Source organism: Zootoca vivipara, chromosome 2 (assembly GCF_963506605.1).
Source record: "Zootoca vivipara chromosome 2, rZooViv1.1, whole genome shotgun sequence".
NCBI classification, from domain to species: Eukaryota; Metazoa; Chordata; class Lepidosauria; order Squamata; family Lacertidae; genus Zootoca; species Zootoca vivipara.
In genome coordinates, this window is record NC_083277.1 from 45,198,483 (window position 1) to 45,215,755 (window position 17,273).

The 17,273-nt window shown below is 41.1% G+C and overlaps 1 protein-coding gene across 3 annotated transcripts in view; it reads left to right on the forward strand.

The window, feature by feature from the left end:
* The window catches only part of BICD2 (BICD cargo adaptor 2), a 99,956-nt gene extending 83,532 nt beyond the window's left edge, over positions 1 to 16,424 (forward strand). Inside the window, exons 3-8 of one of the 3 annotated variants that reach the window (XM_035106322.2) lie at positions 2,726 to 2,878; positions 3,225 to 3,677; positions 4,319 to 5,338; positions 5,637 to 5,788; positions 8,363 to 8,573; positions 12,086 to 16,424. In XM_035106322.2, coding sequence (XP_034962213.1) covers positions 2,726 to 2,878; positions 3,225 to 3,677; positions 4,319 to 5,338; positions 5,637 to 5,788; positions 8,363 to 8,573; positions 12,086 to 12,091 — 1,995 coding nt within the window. In that variant the 3' untranslated portion in view covers positions 12,092 to 16,424. The other 2 variants (XM_035106323.2, XM_035106321.2) reach the window with 2 other exon arrangements.
* The last annotated feature ends 849 nt before the right edge of the window (positions 16,425 to 17,273 follow it).

Below are 17,273 nucleotides of genomic sequence, written 5' to 3' on the forward strand. Positions count from 1 at the left end.
CTGGTCTCTTCCTCCTCCTCCTTCTTTTAACTGCACAGTGATGCCAGGCAATGTACAAAGCATCTACAGCTGTGCTAGAGCTACATCATGGCCCTTGGTCAGCAGTGGGGAATCTCTGGCCTGCAGCCTTAATTCAGCCCTTCAGCCCTTTGCTTTTGGCCAGTGAGGCTGTTTTAGCTAACCAAAAGTGTAGCCTTCAATTTTGGACCAGCCCACTTTGTGCCTCCCTTCACCTTTGCCACTGGCTTTGTCTCTCCGGAAGGTTGGCCAGGTAAGAATGCATCTCTTGGGCTGAAAGAGATTCCCTACCCTTGCCCCATAGAGGTTAAAGTGTGGAATTCTCATTCTCATTTTCAGTCTTTCTCTACCTTAAATTTTAGATCTCTTCCAGGTACGCTTTGAATGAGGCTCTGTATGTTGTTACGTAGCTCCGAAACATGGGTTGTGCTCTTTTCTTTCTTTTTTAAAAAAATTAATCATGGAAATTCAAAACAAAGCATACAAAAACAACAACAACACACATATATAACATAAATAAAATCAATTACAGTCATACCTCGGTTTGAGTACTTTCGGTTTAAGTACTCCGCGGACCTGTCTGGAACGGATTAATCCACTTTCCATTACTTTCAATGGGGAAGTTCGCTTCAGGTTTAGTACAGATTTCCAGAACCAATTACACTCATACTTCAGGTTAAGTACGCTTCAGGTTGAGTACTCCGCGGACCCGTCTGGAACGGATTAATCCACTTTCCATTACTTTCAATGGGAAAGTTCGCTTCAGGTTAAGTACGCTTCAGGTTAAGTACAGACTTCCAGAACCAGTTGTGTACTTAAACCGAAGTACCACTGTAATACAAAAACCAGCAAATAAATATATATAACTGCTATCACTCTTTTCGTTGATTGTATCTGTTGTAGGTACAGTGAATAAATTTGTTTGGTTTGCATTTGAAAGCGCTTTGGCCTGATTTGCCAGTCGTGGACTTAAATGTCAATCAGAGTGCAGCCATCAGTCATATCTCATACTTCTCTGAAATTTGCAGTCTGGTTTCAAAACCCGCAAACAAAAATGCACATACCCTGGGAAGATGCATGGAAACGCCTTTTAAAAATGCGTATTTTAGGGGTAGCATGCATAAGACGTATCAAAAACGAGTACTGTTTAAATGTGATTTTTTTAAAAATCCGTGGAACGAGGATGGAACAGGCCTGTGATCGAGCACATGTGAAACTGATAACAGAACAGAAACAAGCTGATCCACTCTTAATGTATTGTATGACTCGGTGGTCAGCCCCCAGCTGTGCATGCTGTACTGCTCTATTTTCTACTCCTGTGGGACCAGTATGACTGACTTGCATGGTTTAATCCCAGCCTGAGTGACAGCTATTGTTAGCTTTATTGGATTTGTTGCTCACGTTATTCGGCTTCTGTCCTAAACAACAAAAGGCTTTAGGTCAGATTACGCTATTATCACAAACATGATTTCTTTGCAAAACTTCCTTTCTTACAAGTATCATTTTAACAATTGTGCTATGTTACTTACCAAGGCTGTCAAAACACACACAGGTACAGAATATGATGCAGGGGGCAGACGGGGAATAGAGGTAATAATAATAATAATAATAATAATAATAATAATAATAATAATAATATATTATTTATACCCAACCCATCTGGCTGGGTTTCCCCAGCCACTCTGGGCGGCTTCCAGAAGGATATTAACATACAATAATCTATTAAACATTAAAAGTTTCCCTAAACGGGGCTGACTTCAGATGTCTTCCAAAAGTCTGGTAGTTGTTGTTCTCTTTGACATCTGTTGGGAGGGCGTTCCACAGGGTGGGTGCCACTACCGAGAAGGCCCTCTGCCTGGTTCCCTGTAACTTGGCTTCTCGCAGCGAGGGAACCGCCAGAAGGCCCTCAGCACTGGACCTCAGTGTCTGGGCAGAATGATGGGGGTGGAGACACTCCTTCAGGTATACTGGACCGAGGCCATTTAGGGCTTTAAAGGTTAGCACCAACACTTTGAATTGTGCTCGGAAACGTACTGGGTAATATTTTTGGGCTGCAATCTTGGTATGTTCCAACTCACCAGTTGAAGACTTGTGGTCCACAGCTTCCTTTTTTGCCTCTTCTCCCCGCCCTCCACCCTCCCAAATTGATGAGAACATTTATCAAACAATTTACATAAATCATAGATTCATAGGCGCATCACAGATCCATTGGCTTTCTTCTCTGTACTTAAATTGTACCTGACAGATGCTCATTTACTCCATATTTTAAACCTCAAGAGAAACCGACTCCACATTTTCTCTGGTCAATTTTGTTCTCTTTAATAAATAAAGAACAAGCCATGCTTGCTTTTAAAAGCACTAGTTAGCATCCATCCTGATTTTAAGAGGTCATGTTGTCTCCTCTTTATAGCAGTCTTTTAGAATGTTTAATGGCCACTTTAAAGAAATGGCTAAATGCGGACATACAGTTTTTAAATTAGCACTTGAAGCATATGGCCTTTTGAAAGAACGCTCCTTAAAAAAACATAATCAATTTCTACCCCTTAGGGGCTTATGCCCTTTATGGTGCTTCCTTTTCTGGGCAAGGGGAATGAGGAAGACACATGGTTATTTTGTGAAACATCTGATGATTGCTTACAATCTTTGAGACTGCAAGTTTTTGTGGCAGACACAAATTGTAGTCAAGTATTATTATTACCTGTTGCAGATAAATCAGAACGTGGAACTCCAGAGGGGTCGCTTGCGAGACGACATAAAAGAGTACAAATTCCGAGAAGCCCGTTTGCTGCAAGATTACACTGAGCTCGAGGAGGAGAACATCTGCCTTCAGAAGCAGGTGTCAGTCCTGAAGCAGAACCAGGTGGGTATTGAAATGGCCATATCTTGCTCTTCGGGTGGGGGCTCAGATTCAGTTGTGCTTGTGGAAAGCTTGTAGCTCTTCTCTGATGCCACAGATTCCAGTCCTCTGGACCCCATGACTAATAGCAGATGAAGTTTGGGTGCAGCAGTGCTTACCTGACACCCCCCCCCCCCAAACAGCAGGATTTGCGCTGCCTAACAAGAGGCTCTGCCAGTGCGTTTGCTGTATCATGCTGCCCCCCCCTCGTGTCCCCCTCTTCCTACTAGTAAGCAATGGTGAGCGTTTCCTGCTTTGCCACCCCCCGTTTTTGGTGTCAGGCATTTTAGTGATGCTTTCTGTGTCCTAGGTGGAATTTGAAGGGCTGAAACATGAAATCAAGAGGCTCGAAGAAGTTACCGAATTCCTCAACAGCCAGCTGGAAGATGCCATACGGTTAAAAGAGATATCTGAGCGCCAGCTTGAGGAGTCCTTGGAGACCCTGAAGACAGAACGAGAGCAGAAGAACAACCTTCGGAAGGAGCTGTCTCATTATATGAACATCAATGATTCCATGTACACGAGCCATTTGAACTTCTCTCTGGATGGGCTGAAGTTCAGCGATGAGACCACGGAGCCCAATAATGATGAAATTGTGAACGGCTTTGAGCAGAACTGCCTGAGTAAAATCAACAATGGCAATAATAAGGCATCAACGCCGAAGAAAAGTGAGAGCTTCCCTCCAGCGCCTAGTCTTGTGTCTGATCTCTTGAGTGAGTTGAATATATCTGAAATCCAGAAGCTGAAACAGCAGCTTATGCAGGTAAATCCTTGCTAACGGTGGCTGGAATTTGATCGTTCCGTCAGCGCAAGCATTTCTTATCGCCTGATGGAATGCTTTCTCCTGTTCTAGGCACTGTACTGGGGGTTACGCTGACCTGATTGGGGTGTGTGCAGGGGAATGAAGAGGGGGGAAGCCCCGTTGTACTAGTGAAACTTCCCACGGTGCAGCTTATTTAGTTGAATCTGGCCCTATATAGCTGAAAATTAAGCATTTATCTAAAGCCATTTATGAACAAAGTGGTTCTTGATATTATTATTATTATTATTATTATTATTATTATTTATTATTATCAATAGGCTCAATATCATAGCTTGTTTTGAAGCTGGTACCCATGGTACTGCTGTTAATTCCTGGTTTGGTTGCTCACACCATGAAGGAAGGGTAAAGGGGTTGTGTGTACACAGGATGATAGAATTGTAGAGTTGGAAAGGACCCTAAGGGTCATCTTTACGACCACCTGCAGTGCAGGAGGAAGGCCTGTTTGTAACTAGTACTGGAGGTGCTGGAAGTTGAACCCAGGAATTTTATATACGCAAAGAATGAATCTTGTATCCTTTATGGCAGATGTTACAGTAGATGCACATTCAGAAAGGGTAAACATTGCTTTTTATTCATTGTAGATGGAAAGAGAAAAAATGAATTTGTTGTCTACACTCCAAGAGTTTCAAAAGCAGCTGGAGAACACCCGAGGAGCTCTGTCTGAGCAGAATGAGAAGGTAGTCAGGCTCACCGAGAACCTCAGTGCCATGAAAAAGCTCCAGGTCAGCAAGGAGCGCCAGTCAGCTCTTGACAATGAAAAGGAGCGAGATAGCCACGAAGATGGAGATTATTATGAGGTTGACATCAATGGCCCAGAGATTCTGGAATGCAAGTACAAAGTGGCTGTGGCGGAGATGAGTGACTTAAAAGACGAGCTCAAAGGCCTAAAAGCCAAATATGAAGAGTGTGAATCCAAATACGAAGAGGAGAAGAGCAGGTATGAGACCGACTCTCAAGCTCTGACCGAGAAGATTACTTCATTGGAAAAATCTAGCAGGCAAGATAGAGAGCAGGTAGTTAGACTGGAGAAGGAACTCAAGAAAGTAAGTGATGTTGCTGGAGAAACACAGGGAAGCCTCAGCGTCGCTCAGGATGAGCTGGTCTCCTTCAGCGAGGAGTTAGCCAACTTGTACCATCATGTCTGCATGTGCAACAATGAAACTCCAAACCGGGTCATGCTGGATTACTACAAAGAGGGTAAAGGAGGCCGTACCAGTCCAGAGGGCAAAGGCCGCAAATCGCCCATCCTGCTCTCTAAAGGCTTGTTGTCCATAGACTTAGGAAAATCAGAAAGTGGGAGTGGGGACAGCAGTCCTTCGCCAGTGTCGTCTCTCCCGTCCCCAGTATCTGATCCCCGGAAGGAGCCCATGAACATTTACAACCTGATTGCCATAATCCGCGACCAGATCAAGCATCTTCAGCAAGCGGTTGACAGAACGACAGAGCTGTCTCGGCAGCGGGTGACCACCCAGGAACTTGGGCCGGTAGTAGACAAAGACAAAGAGGCTCTAATGGAGGAAATCCTGAAGCTGAAGTCTCTGCTAAGCACCAAGAGGGAGCAGATAGCAACTCTGAGGACTGTCCTAAAGGCTAACAAGCAGGTAAGCAACCCTGTAATTTTACACAGCTTACGTTGTCAACAAAAGGGATTCATTAGATAAATGTTGATATGCATCCATTCATGTAAATAATATTTTTAATAATCTCTTCACATGTGCCCAATACACTAAGGTAGACGACTACCTTAGGGTGCTCATTGGTGATTCTGTGTTCAGATCCTGGTAAAGGTTCCAAACAGGTGTGGAACTCTGATGTTCTTGGATGTTCTCCATTTCTTAATTATCTATAATCTCATTAACTGTGATTATTTTCTTTTGCTGGTTTTGGTAAACTTTTAAGACAGCAGAAGTTGCTCTGGCCAACTTGAAAAGCAAGTATGAAAATGAAAAGGCCATGGTTACGGAGACAATGATGAAGCTGCGTAATGAGCTGAAGGCTTTAAAAGAAGATGCTGCTACCTTCTCTTCTCTGAGGGCCATGTTTGCTACCAGGTAAAATACACTGAAATGTCAACAAAAGTTGGTAACGGGGGGAACAAATAGAACTTGCTACAGTACCAATGTACCCTGGGAAATGTACCGACACAAGCTTCCTCAGTGGTCGGGTTAGGTAGTAACACCATCAACCCTAGTCAGATGAATTCGCTTGTGCTCCTTCACTCCTTGAGAGCTGGTAGCTTAGCTTTATATCCAAAGGAGCACTCATGGTTTCTTTTCACAACAACAACAACAAAAAAGCTTCCCAGTCATGGTTGGTTTGTTAGAAACAAACTCTCAGAGCTGGTTTGAACACCACATGAAGCTAGCTGCTCCATGGTTTGTTTTCCCCACTCAAGGAAGGGAAGAGGGAAGCAGGGAGGGCTTGAGGTGAATGCATAAGGACTTAGCTTGTGCACAAGGTAATCTGCCTACTCTGTGGTTTATGGCAAGAGTCAGATCTCAGCGTGGCCAATGAATATTGTGTGGGTGGGTGGGTGGGTGAGAGAGAGAGAGAGAGAGAAATTGCACACTAAGGATGCAAATCTATACTAGAGAGTAAGTCCCATTGAACACAATGACATCCAAGTTCACATGCATAAGATCATGCTGCTAAATACACATTTTTCTGATTTTACACAAAAGTAAGGCCTTCAAAAATGTTAAAATGCTTAACATGCAACATATAATGCTCAGCCTGCAACAAACACACACACACACACACACACACACACACACACACACACACACACACACAGAATCCCAGCAGTTGAATATGTGTCTTCTTTTACCATAAGAAAGCAAGAAGGTTCTAGTCCAACACGGGCAGTAATGTGTGTGCACATGGGATACCTAGCTTAAATAGCACTGGAAGTCTCATGCACAACAATCTGTAAGGTCTTTATCCAGCACCAGAAGGCACAGTATCTCTTTTTTGAAGACTGTTTCCTAGCTTTTATGTTATGCTTACATAAAATGTATTATGGATGCCTTCCAGCAAGGAAAAAGCAATAAATGGAAATTATGGTGTCCTGAACTAACAAATGAGGTTGAGCAACGCAGAGCTACAATATAGCTGTGGTTTTAAAATATCGCAATAGTTCTAAATGCATGCCTAGGATCTGAGGGGAATGGCGCTCCGTGGTTGAGCATCTGTCTTGCAAGCAGAAGGTCCCAGGTTCAGTCCCTGACAGCTCCAGATAGGGCTGGGCCTGAAGTCCTGGAGAGCAGCTGCCAGTCAGTGTAGACAATACTGAGCTAGATGGACCAAAAGTCTGACTCAGTATAAGGCAGCTTCCTCTGCTCCTATGTAACAGAAACTGGTATGAGGCTTGAACTACAGCGCAGGGTATACTGGTAAAAATACAAACACGTTTCAGTAGTGGAATTATAAGATGTGTAGTAACTTTCAGAGTGGAATTGCCTTAGTATCTGGATCATATATATATATATATTGTTTGAATGAAGAAGTTTCTGAATCACATTAAATTATGGCCAGCACTTAACCTAGTTTACTAGCATGAATTACATAAATAAAACCCCAAGGTTGGTTTTTTTTTAAATGATGAAAATGTTACAAAGGTGTGAGCAAACTTTCATGTTCTCCAGAACTATTCAGATGTTACATCAAGCAAAACAGGGTCAGGGTGTAGAAGAATCTAGGCATGATCTTGTTACCCCAAAGTCTGCAGTTAAAGCCATCTTAAAATGGAATAGGATTAGGAGTCTTGCTGGGTGAAAGACAGATTGCAGAATGCACCCAGGACTACTGGAGCTAAGAAGCAAAAACCGGAAAGCTCAGTTGGTTACAGCATGGTGCTAATAACACACAAGGTTGCAGGTTCAATCCCCATATGGGACAGCTGCGTATTCTTGCATTGCAGGGGGTTGGACTGGATGTTCCTCAGGGTCTCTTCCAGCTCTACTCTGATTCTATCATTCCCCATTGATGAAAATGTAAAATCTCATACTTTATTCGGTTCTGTCTCCAGCCTTAAAAAACAACAACACTCAGGTCTTTGTGAAGCAGAGAGCAGAAGAGAATGGAAAGATTGTGTTCTTTTATATTAGCAATGCTGGAGATTTATTTGAGGTGCCTAATTGTATGCAGAGTCAACAGATGCCAACTTGGTAATATTACCTGTTGGTTGAAGGATATGTAACTCCTCAAATTGCTGTGTGTGTTTGGGGGTTCACTTGCTAAAGGCACATGTCAACATCAAAATCTTGTGCTCTCTATGAAAACCTTGCATCTCATAGCCTTTGCGACACAGCAGTCTTGGAACTGATTAATCTTGATTACAGAAGCCATATGCTTCCATAATTGGTAGAACACGTAAGCCAGGAACTCGTGGGTCTCAGTTATAGCAACCTTCCCAAGCTGAAAGATCTATTTTGCCCCTTCAGAGCCCCTAGAAGCTGCTGCAGCTGAGATCAGTATGCTCTCTTGACATGTAAGTGCCTGCTATCTGTACGAGTAGCCTGTCCTTGTGAGTCCAAAGAATGTGTCTGAAAGTTAATACGTGAACCAACACTTGGGTGCTGGTAGCAAAAAAGCCATGCTGCTTTAAAAGTTCTTTCTCATTGCAGGTGTGACGAGTATGTTACCCAGCTGGACGAAATGCAACGCCAGCTTGCCGCGGCCGAAGACGAAAAGAAGACGCTGAACTCGTTGCTCCGCATGGCCATCCAGCAAAAGCTGGCTTTGACCCAGCGCCTTGAGCATCTTGAGCTGGACCATGAGCAGTCCAAAAGGGTGCGCACAAAATCTGCTTCCAAAGCCAAGAGTAGTAACCCCAGTGTAAGTCACATACGGTCGTGCGGAGACAGATCCGAAGGATCTGTGCTTAATAACCAGGTGTTTTGCAGCGAGAAGTATAAGATCTATTGCGATTAAGAAGGCGAAAAGAAAGAAAGAGAGAGGCCGTAAATAATGCATCTGATGTTCGTGCTGTTTGAATGTCAGCATAAATCCCCACTATATTAATGTTGCGGTGGTGCGTGGCTTTGTACTAGTATGTTGTTAAACCATGTAATACAGGTTGTATTATAGTGGTCTTAACTGTAACTGATTCACAAGCATGGGGAGGGGGGATGCTGTTAACAAGCTAATGATGGAAAAGCACGTGGCTGTTTCCAGAAGGAGCGACTTTGGTTTTGCTGTTTATGGGTAAGTGTTAAAGGTGCAGGCCAGGTGTACGATGCCTGGCGTTACTAACTGTAGCTTGTCTAGCGCAGATGTGATCCTTTCCCCTGGGTTCTAAGCAGTTCTTCAAGCAATGGAGATAATTTCACTGGCAAGAGCCATCTCCTTGTTTAATACGCCTGCGAAGTGGTGAAATGCAGTGCTTAAAAATTAGATGTGTAATGTTGGGTGTTAAGAAATCTGTGTTTTGAACCAGAAACAAATCTAAATTAAATCTGCTATAGCAGGTAGTTGCTTTCATTATTACCACTTAGCAAAAGCCAAAAAAAGCTTTGTTATAAGCTGTTAAGAGCTAGGACAACCTAGTAGGAAGGATACCTTCTGAAATTCCTGGGTTTCCTTCCTTGCTTCGCTTCAGAGGGTTAACCTATTGAAAATTGCACAATTAAAAGAGAGAGAGAGAGGAGATTCTGGAACGGAACTTTACACTAAAAGAAAGCAAAATTAGGATCTCAATGTTTCAGAATAGTTATGTTGTGGGACAATACCATATACTACAAAGATTTCTGTAGTATTATGTTGTTGTTGCTTCTGGCAGTGTAATTTGCCAGGAAGAAGGTGCATTATATATTGGGCACCGTTCAGCCAAAGTTAGTCTAACTTTAAATCTCCTTGATTTTCATTGAGAAAGTTAAACAAGTGCTTAACTCTCTTCTGTTTCAATCAATGGGATTTTAAAGTGCGTAAGGTCATGCTCATTATTACTATATCTGCACAGTATACGTGTACAGAATTAATAGGAGTGTGTTCTAGTATTGTCAAGTTGCAATGCATTTCTCCTTAACTGTCAGTATTAAGGCTTAATAGGATAGTATTACAGAGCTCTGTCTTTTGTTCAAGCAAAAAATAAAGATGAAATAAAATTGCATTTTTAATGCAAGCACACATTTCACAGGGCTCTACATTCTAGGCACAGGAAATAAAAAAATAACCAGTTTATTCTTGTTTTTATGTAATTATGAAGTAGGTTAGTAAATGCATATTCATCTATTAAAAAAGATGATTTGTCCATTATTGAACTTTTAAGGGGCCTTTTTAGCCACTTAATTTCAATAAGTTTCATAATTGTTAAAAAGTGTACTTCATAATTGGTGCCTATAGAAATTGTAATGATACAAGACTGGGAGTGGGGAATGATGCTTTTTAAATTGTGATAAATTTAAGGAGCACAACAAGGCACATTTTTGTAAAGAAAGAGAAACAAAACAATTCAAAAGTGCCTAGCCTCAAACTTTATTTTAATGTAAAGCCCTGTTCGTTTTGTACTCTTTTCAAATAACTTTGTATGCTTAGAATACTACTAAGAAGTAATGCAGGACGGCACAGCTGCGTCTGCTGACCGTAGTAATATTCCCCTCCTCCCAAAGCCATGCTAATAATAACAGTGATCTTTGTGTTGTTACTGCATCATCTTACATTATTCTTTTTAGATGACTAGCAGCTTGCTTCCTCTGTGTTGCCGCTCTGCCTATAAAGTAGTTAGGAGATATAGCAGTGTTACTGTAAGGTAATAAGGGGAGTGTTTCCTGTTTTCCTGGCAGAAGGAAGCAGAGTGGTGCTTGGACCCCTCAAGAGATTAGGCACAAAAACAAATTGCAAAAAAATTGCAAGGGGAAAAAAGAGAGAATCTGGCAACTAGAAATCACACAATTGACATTATATCTGCCGATGTATAAACAATTCTGAATGATCCAGTTTTAATGTATTGCTGAAGAATCGGCAAACACAATATTAGAAAAATTGTTGTCAGAACGGCAAGTCTCATACAACTCACTTTATTACTACATTTGCAGAAAACACAGCCTATTCTCCTGATTTTGAGCTTTAATAGCAGGCTTTGATATTTTTAGAAGCAGAACACCTTTTAGCAAATGCTCAATCCTGCTTTTCTCCTCTTTGATGCACAATAATCCAAAAGGCCTTTTGAACCCACCCCTTTTGAAACAAAATGCCTTGGGAATAACTAGGCATTTAGAATACTGAACAATTTTGCTCCATTAGTAGCAGTGGTTGCTATTGCTTTTGCATTGATGGGGAGCTGATAATAACCTTTCTAAATATATCGTTTTCTCTGGTGGTGCTTGTAACACAGGAATACTCAGGTGGGGGTGGGGGGGAGAAAAGGAAGTTTTATGGAATCAATAGCATTGGCAAGTTTTCAAGTTAACTGAAATGAAATAGGGAAGTCTGGGTGTTGTGAGATGGTGACAGTGTCTGTTCATATTGCTCAAGGCAGCATATTTACAGTTTTCAGCTGGCTTACTAACAATTTCCATGGTGATCTCTACGGCTGTTTTACGACCACAAAGGCTTTGCACCATTTTACGTCTGGAGTATTCAGAGTCGCTCTGCCTAGCTAGCAGACTTGTGTTCCGGAGCAGCCCAGATAGACTCTGACATTTGTCAGTTTCCTATGCCCGGATTGGTTTTTAAACTTGCTAGGAAGAGAAACTCTGAATAATCCCCAGGTGATTTTCTTCTTCTTGTGTGTAAGCTTTGATAAAAGATGTTTGGGGTTGTGCTATCGGCTTCCTCAGACCAACTCCTGCTAAATCAGTGTCTCGGTTTGTTTTTTTAATGCTTTTGTTTTTTGCTCTTGTTGAGTTGGGATACAGCATGGAAAACCTACTAAGCCATCACCTACCTCTACAAAGCAGGACTTTTCTCCTGGATGACTTCCTGTTCTGTTCATTGGCTGGCATGATACACTGAGCTGCATGTTTCCAGAGGGGCTGCGCTACGCTTCATTGATAAGTTCCCTCGCGTACTCACCGCTGCCTACTTACCGCTTGAGTAGCATATTGATTCAGGACTTGTAAGGGACTTTTCTTCCTGCACAGCTTTTTGCTAACAGTATGCGTCAAAGCATTTGTTCCAGATGCTTGAAAAGCACACGTGAGCTGCATTGACTGCTTTACCTTAGAAGACTAACCGGTTCCCCTCAGCTGACTAATGTGCGATGGGGCTCTTGCAGCACACCCCTGTGTGTATTTGAAGTTTTCCGTTCTTGAGTTGAAGAATAATGACCAGGTTTTTTCTTTTCTTTTTTTCATTTCTAATGGTTTTTGTGTTCTTTTTCTCCCCCCCCCCCACTTTCCACTTTCCAGCTGTAGAGTAGCTCCCGGAGAAGCCTATTGCAACTGTGCAACTTCGTATCTTAGCCTGTGTCGTTGTGGTTAGAAGTGGCGGTAGCCTGTTGCACAAAAGAATGGATACCATTGACCATGAACCTCCCCCCCCCTAAAAAAGGCAAAAACCACATAATTTTTAATATGCAACATGCATTGTTGGGTATTCTTCCCCCTCGCTTTCAACCACCTTTTTTTTTTTCCTTTTTGGCATATTATGTCTGGATACAAACAAACAAAGCTTTATCCTTTTAAGTGCTGCTGCAGGAAGAAAACTTACAAATGCTGAAGAAACCTACTTCATCATCTGATAATTGCCATGGTAGCTTATTATGGCCTATTAGAAAGGTTCACATGGGTATTATTATTTTTTGTAACTTTCATTATAGAGCATTCATGTAAAACAACAACAACAACCAACAATGGTCTGATTGTTTAAACCTGTGCACTTTTAATATTTTGCTATTTACTTTAACGTCTTTTTATTCTTTTTTGTAGAAGAGTTTATATGGAGGGAGGGAAGTCCAGTGACTTATGCGCATAGTCTCTCTCCATTTTGGACTTGTGCTTGCTGTTTTCCCATCCGCATGTGGCAGAGTTTTATACAATATTGTTTTGCTCTACACTGTGTTTAGAAAAGAACTTCCAACACAAGCCAGGAGTTCTGCTAAACTGTATATGTGCTGTGCATCAGCAGCTTTTTTTTCCTTATAAAATGTTAAGCTTTATCTGTTTTAAATTACTGATTTTTAACTGCCATGTTAACTGAGAAATCCAGGGTATTCAAATTCTGGGGTTTTTTCATATTGTATTATTATTCTTAGGAATAGTTCAATGTAACAAGAAGAAAACTTGACTTTGCTCTGGTTAAAACAGTTATAGGCACTTGAAAAAGAAATATTAGTGTTACCTATAAATTCCAGAATGTCTGGGTTTTAGGAAAAATCTTAATGGTGTATGATTGGTTAACAGAATTTTATACAACTATTACCACTTAAATTCCAAATTGGAATTGTTTTTTGTTACTACTTTGTTTTATTGTGCCAAATTGTGGTGCATTTTAGAAAGACAAATTCTAAAAGTTGTCAGTGCTAGGGTGTTCTATTTCAGCGCCTTTTTTGTGATTTAATTGTTGCCAGTAGTGCCTTTCATAATTTTAAAGGGAGAAGCCTAGGCTAGCTTAGTCTGTCCTTAAAGGAAAGGAACCATGGCTTTGGAACCTAGTCATGATGTGGAGCAATAAGCGCAAAGCAAACTCCCCTGCCGCATTCTTTTTTTTAAATGGGTAGACCTACTATAGAGATGATATATGCGCGAAATTGTAAAAAATTCTGTTAGCCAATGATACTTCATCATGCAAATTCAGGGGCATAGAAGAAAAGAACAAGCAGACAACTATTAAAAGAAGAAGAAGAAGAAAAGAAACACCCCAAAATATACTTTGCAAACCAAACAAACTTTATTGAACAAAATAAGACACAAGATGTATTAACACATTTGTGGTTGCAGTACAGAGGTTGTTTTGGGAATATTGGTGTTCTGGTAGCTTTGTATGGTGGTGGATCAGTTAACCATAGTATTGTTTGCAAATGTGGAGAAGAAAAAGAGGAACAATGCATTTAATATTTTTTTCTCTCTTGCATGTTGTATCTAATCCATGGTGATTTCAGGAAACAGAAACTGAGATGTGCATCAACAAAGATGGACCTGGTGGTGCTATTTGTTGAGGGTAACTTTGAATGATCAAATTTGGTACTTTTCAGGGGAGGAGAAACCACCTTCCTTTAAAAAGAAAAGAAAAGAAAAAATTATAATAATAAATGACGTGGGAAAAAGATTTCTGTTTGCTGGAAGAAACTTTATTATTCCTAGAGGTGGGGACATATATTTTCATCTTTTTTGGTTACAGTATTGATTCATAAGTGGTATGATTACATTTTAAAATTACATCTCTATGTGGGTATTTATTTGAAATGTCAAAGTACTGTATTATGTTTTTACGTGCATTATCTTTTAGTGGTGGATTGGTCTTCGTTTCATTGTCATATGCATGTACTCTTGCCAAGTAACCTTTACACAGACTTGGGGGGGGGGGAAGGAAGCTGATATAATCGCTTAAAAGCAAGACATGAAACTGATTAAGGTACAGCTCTTGTGTTAATTTGATAATTTTAGGAGGTGTAGAAGACAAAAACAAATTAATTCCAAATTAATCCAAAAAGAGTGCATGTTGTGTAGGAAAGCAATCTACCTGTGTAAAGGTAGTCATATTGGCAGTATCAATAAAGGAGAAAGAAAGAGTTTCTGGCTGGTTTGTTTTTTAATTGCACCACTTTTGTTTGCTGAAGTATTTCTAGACCTCTTAACAGTATTAATGTATGAAGTCTTGACATGTGTAGGCATGAGTCAGCCAAAGTTCATCACTTTTAAAACCCTTTTATTTCAATGGGAGAGGTTGAAACGTGTGTATATAACACTCCCATTGAAATTAACGAGTCTTAGAATGGCTTCCGTCCTGCTTTTAGATGTACATCCAGGACCGGCACAAGACATTTTGAGGCCTGAATCGAAGGACAAGATAGTGCCCTCCCACAAGGCACATACAGAAGCCAATTGGACCGACCGTTGAACTTTGCTCCAGTACTGGTGAAAGGCCAGTGTCTTCCACTGCACTTGAGGGCAGCAGGCTAGCATAGGGGGTACAAGACAGGTCACATGGCATTCACAGCTCCAGCCACTTCCCGCACCTCATCACCTGCCACCTGAGGCAGCCGGCTCACTCTGCCTCATCATAGGGCGAGCTCTGTGCACACCAATGATTCTTGAAGCGGGCTCATGCTGCTCTTGGGATCTTTAATGAAGATGATTGCATGCTACCGACAGAACGGCATTTCCTTCAAATACCTTGCTCAGCGATGATCAAACAGAGAACCAATATTAGTGTACTTGCTCTGGAGAGCCAGCAATAGCCACACCTGTTGAAAGGGGAGGAGCTTGAAACTCTTCAGAACATGTTGTATTTTTGTTTACTCAAAGCAGGATATGCTTGTTGGCTGGTATCCATTCATTCAACTGAGATTATTTATGGCCAAATGATAGGCAATACTTGCATGAGATATGGTAATTGGTTCCAGGAATCAACTAGGTAATTAGAGTCCACTGTCTGTGGGTGGCACATGTTTGAATTATCTGTGGCTTGCACTTCTGAGGTGTTCCCTGCTACCACAATGAAACTCTCAGAGCAAAAGCAAACCACACACATAGTTTTGGAGCATACAGAAAGTATCAGCAGAACCAAGCTTCTTGATAACAGATCTTTATCGTTGATCCAATATAACTTGTATTAAAAAACAAGCCTTTCTGCTTTTGGATATGGAACAAAAAAGGTGGTATGAATTTATTCCAGCAGCCGTGATAGCAAATCTAAATCAATGTACCTGTTAATAAAATAGTTCATTAGGAGAAGCATTTAGTCCACATCAAAAACAATACCTACCGTAGTTATCTTGGCACACATTTTCTCTCTCCCTTTCTTATGTTGAATTGGGTGCTTCAGTTTTACATGAAGCAAAAGGAAGAGTGTCATCAGTAATAACACTATTAAGGGCTTGATTTTAGATGCAGGTCTGATTATTGTTGTTAAACAAGGAGTTACAAGCTTGCATCTTTGCAAGGGGTAGAACTTCAGCCTGACAGATGTTGCTCTGCTTAATCTCAGGGCGAGGAACCTTCTATTAACCTAACGCTTACTCCCACCTGTCATGAACAATCAACAATTTAATGCTGAGTGCTTGTTGCCTGCCTATAGTGAGGCTCTTCACAGTCAAAAATAATAATTGAATTATAGTGTAGACATTCGTTATGAGAGCAAGACTGAGTTTAAAAGAACTAGGTGACTGATCTGTTTAGCTGCTGAATTCCATCACTGTTTTGTTAACTACAGGGAATGCTGGAATTATTTGCCTTCCTGGCATGTCACATTGCGGAAGAATATGGATTTTCTGTAGCCCACGTTCCTGACTCTGAAAGGGAGATGGCAGCAGTGATGCCTTCTCTTGCCTAGGAGGATGTAAAAAGTGAATTCATTTTGGCAGTTAAGTGCAACAGTACCTAGATATAAAGGAACCAGCACTCATGGGCAACATTTCTACCCAGAAACAATGCATCTGGCTACCATGACATCACAAAAGTGATAAAAGCCATAGGCTGGACTGTGCCACAAAGTTCTAGATAAGCACATCCTTTGAACATACTGGGCAACCTTCATTGCTTTGTATCTACAATCTGCAACCAGCCCTGTACAGTGGTGCCTCGCTAGACGAATTTAATTCATTCCACGGGTCTTTTCTTATAATGAAAAATTTGTCTAGCGAATCCCATAGAAATGCATTGAATTTTTTTTTTTTTTTTGCCGATAGGAACACATTAATTGAATTTCAATGCATTCCTATGGGAAACTGCGATTCGCTAGACGAATTTTTCATAGAACGAATTCGTCTAGTGAGGCAACCTCTGCTTGAAAAATCCTTTCGTTAAGCGAAAATTTCGTTAAGCAGGGCATTCGTTAAGCGAGGCACCACTGTACTATTTCCCTAGTACATTTACACATAATGGGCACAGATGGTATTAAATTAGATGCACAGTTAATATTAGAACTTCTTAGTGTGGAGGGTGGGGAACAATCTGAAGCTGGCAAAGAATGCAGAGAGTCTCAGCCTCCCTTCCAACACTCATTTTCAAATATCTCCAAATATGGAACACCATTTCTGTCTGAAGTGACTGATAGGTGAGAGGGCAGTTCTTCAGAGCAGCAAACTAAGTTGATCGCCCCGTCACTGAAGGAGGAAACCAATAAAAAGGAGAAAGAAGGCACATCAAGTGGAAGACAGCCACCTTTGTGTGTTCATTTATGTCAGAAACATTTTCACTGTACTATTTATTATAAGCTGCTTTGAAGCCTCATGAGATAAGTGGAGTAAAAAATAGATAGTATGATGCCATGTTTTGCAGCCACACTGTCTTGTTTATTGTCTTTTCTTAGATATGCTGTGACTACATTGTCCTTGAAGGATAGTTCTCAACCTGTCCAACACAGATAGTGGAACTAGCAATCTGCGGTTAAGACAGTAATCCTTATTTTCAAGTGAATATGGCGGAATTGGGCTAT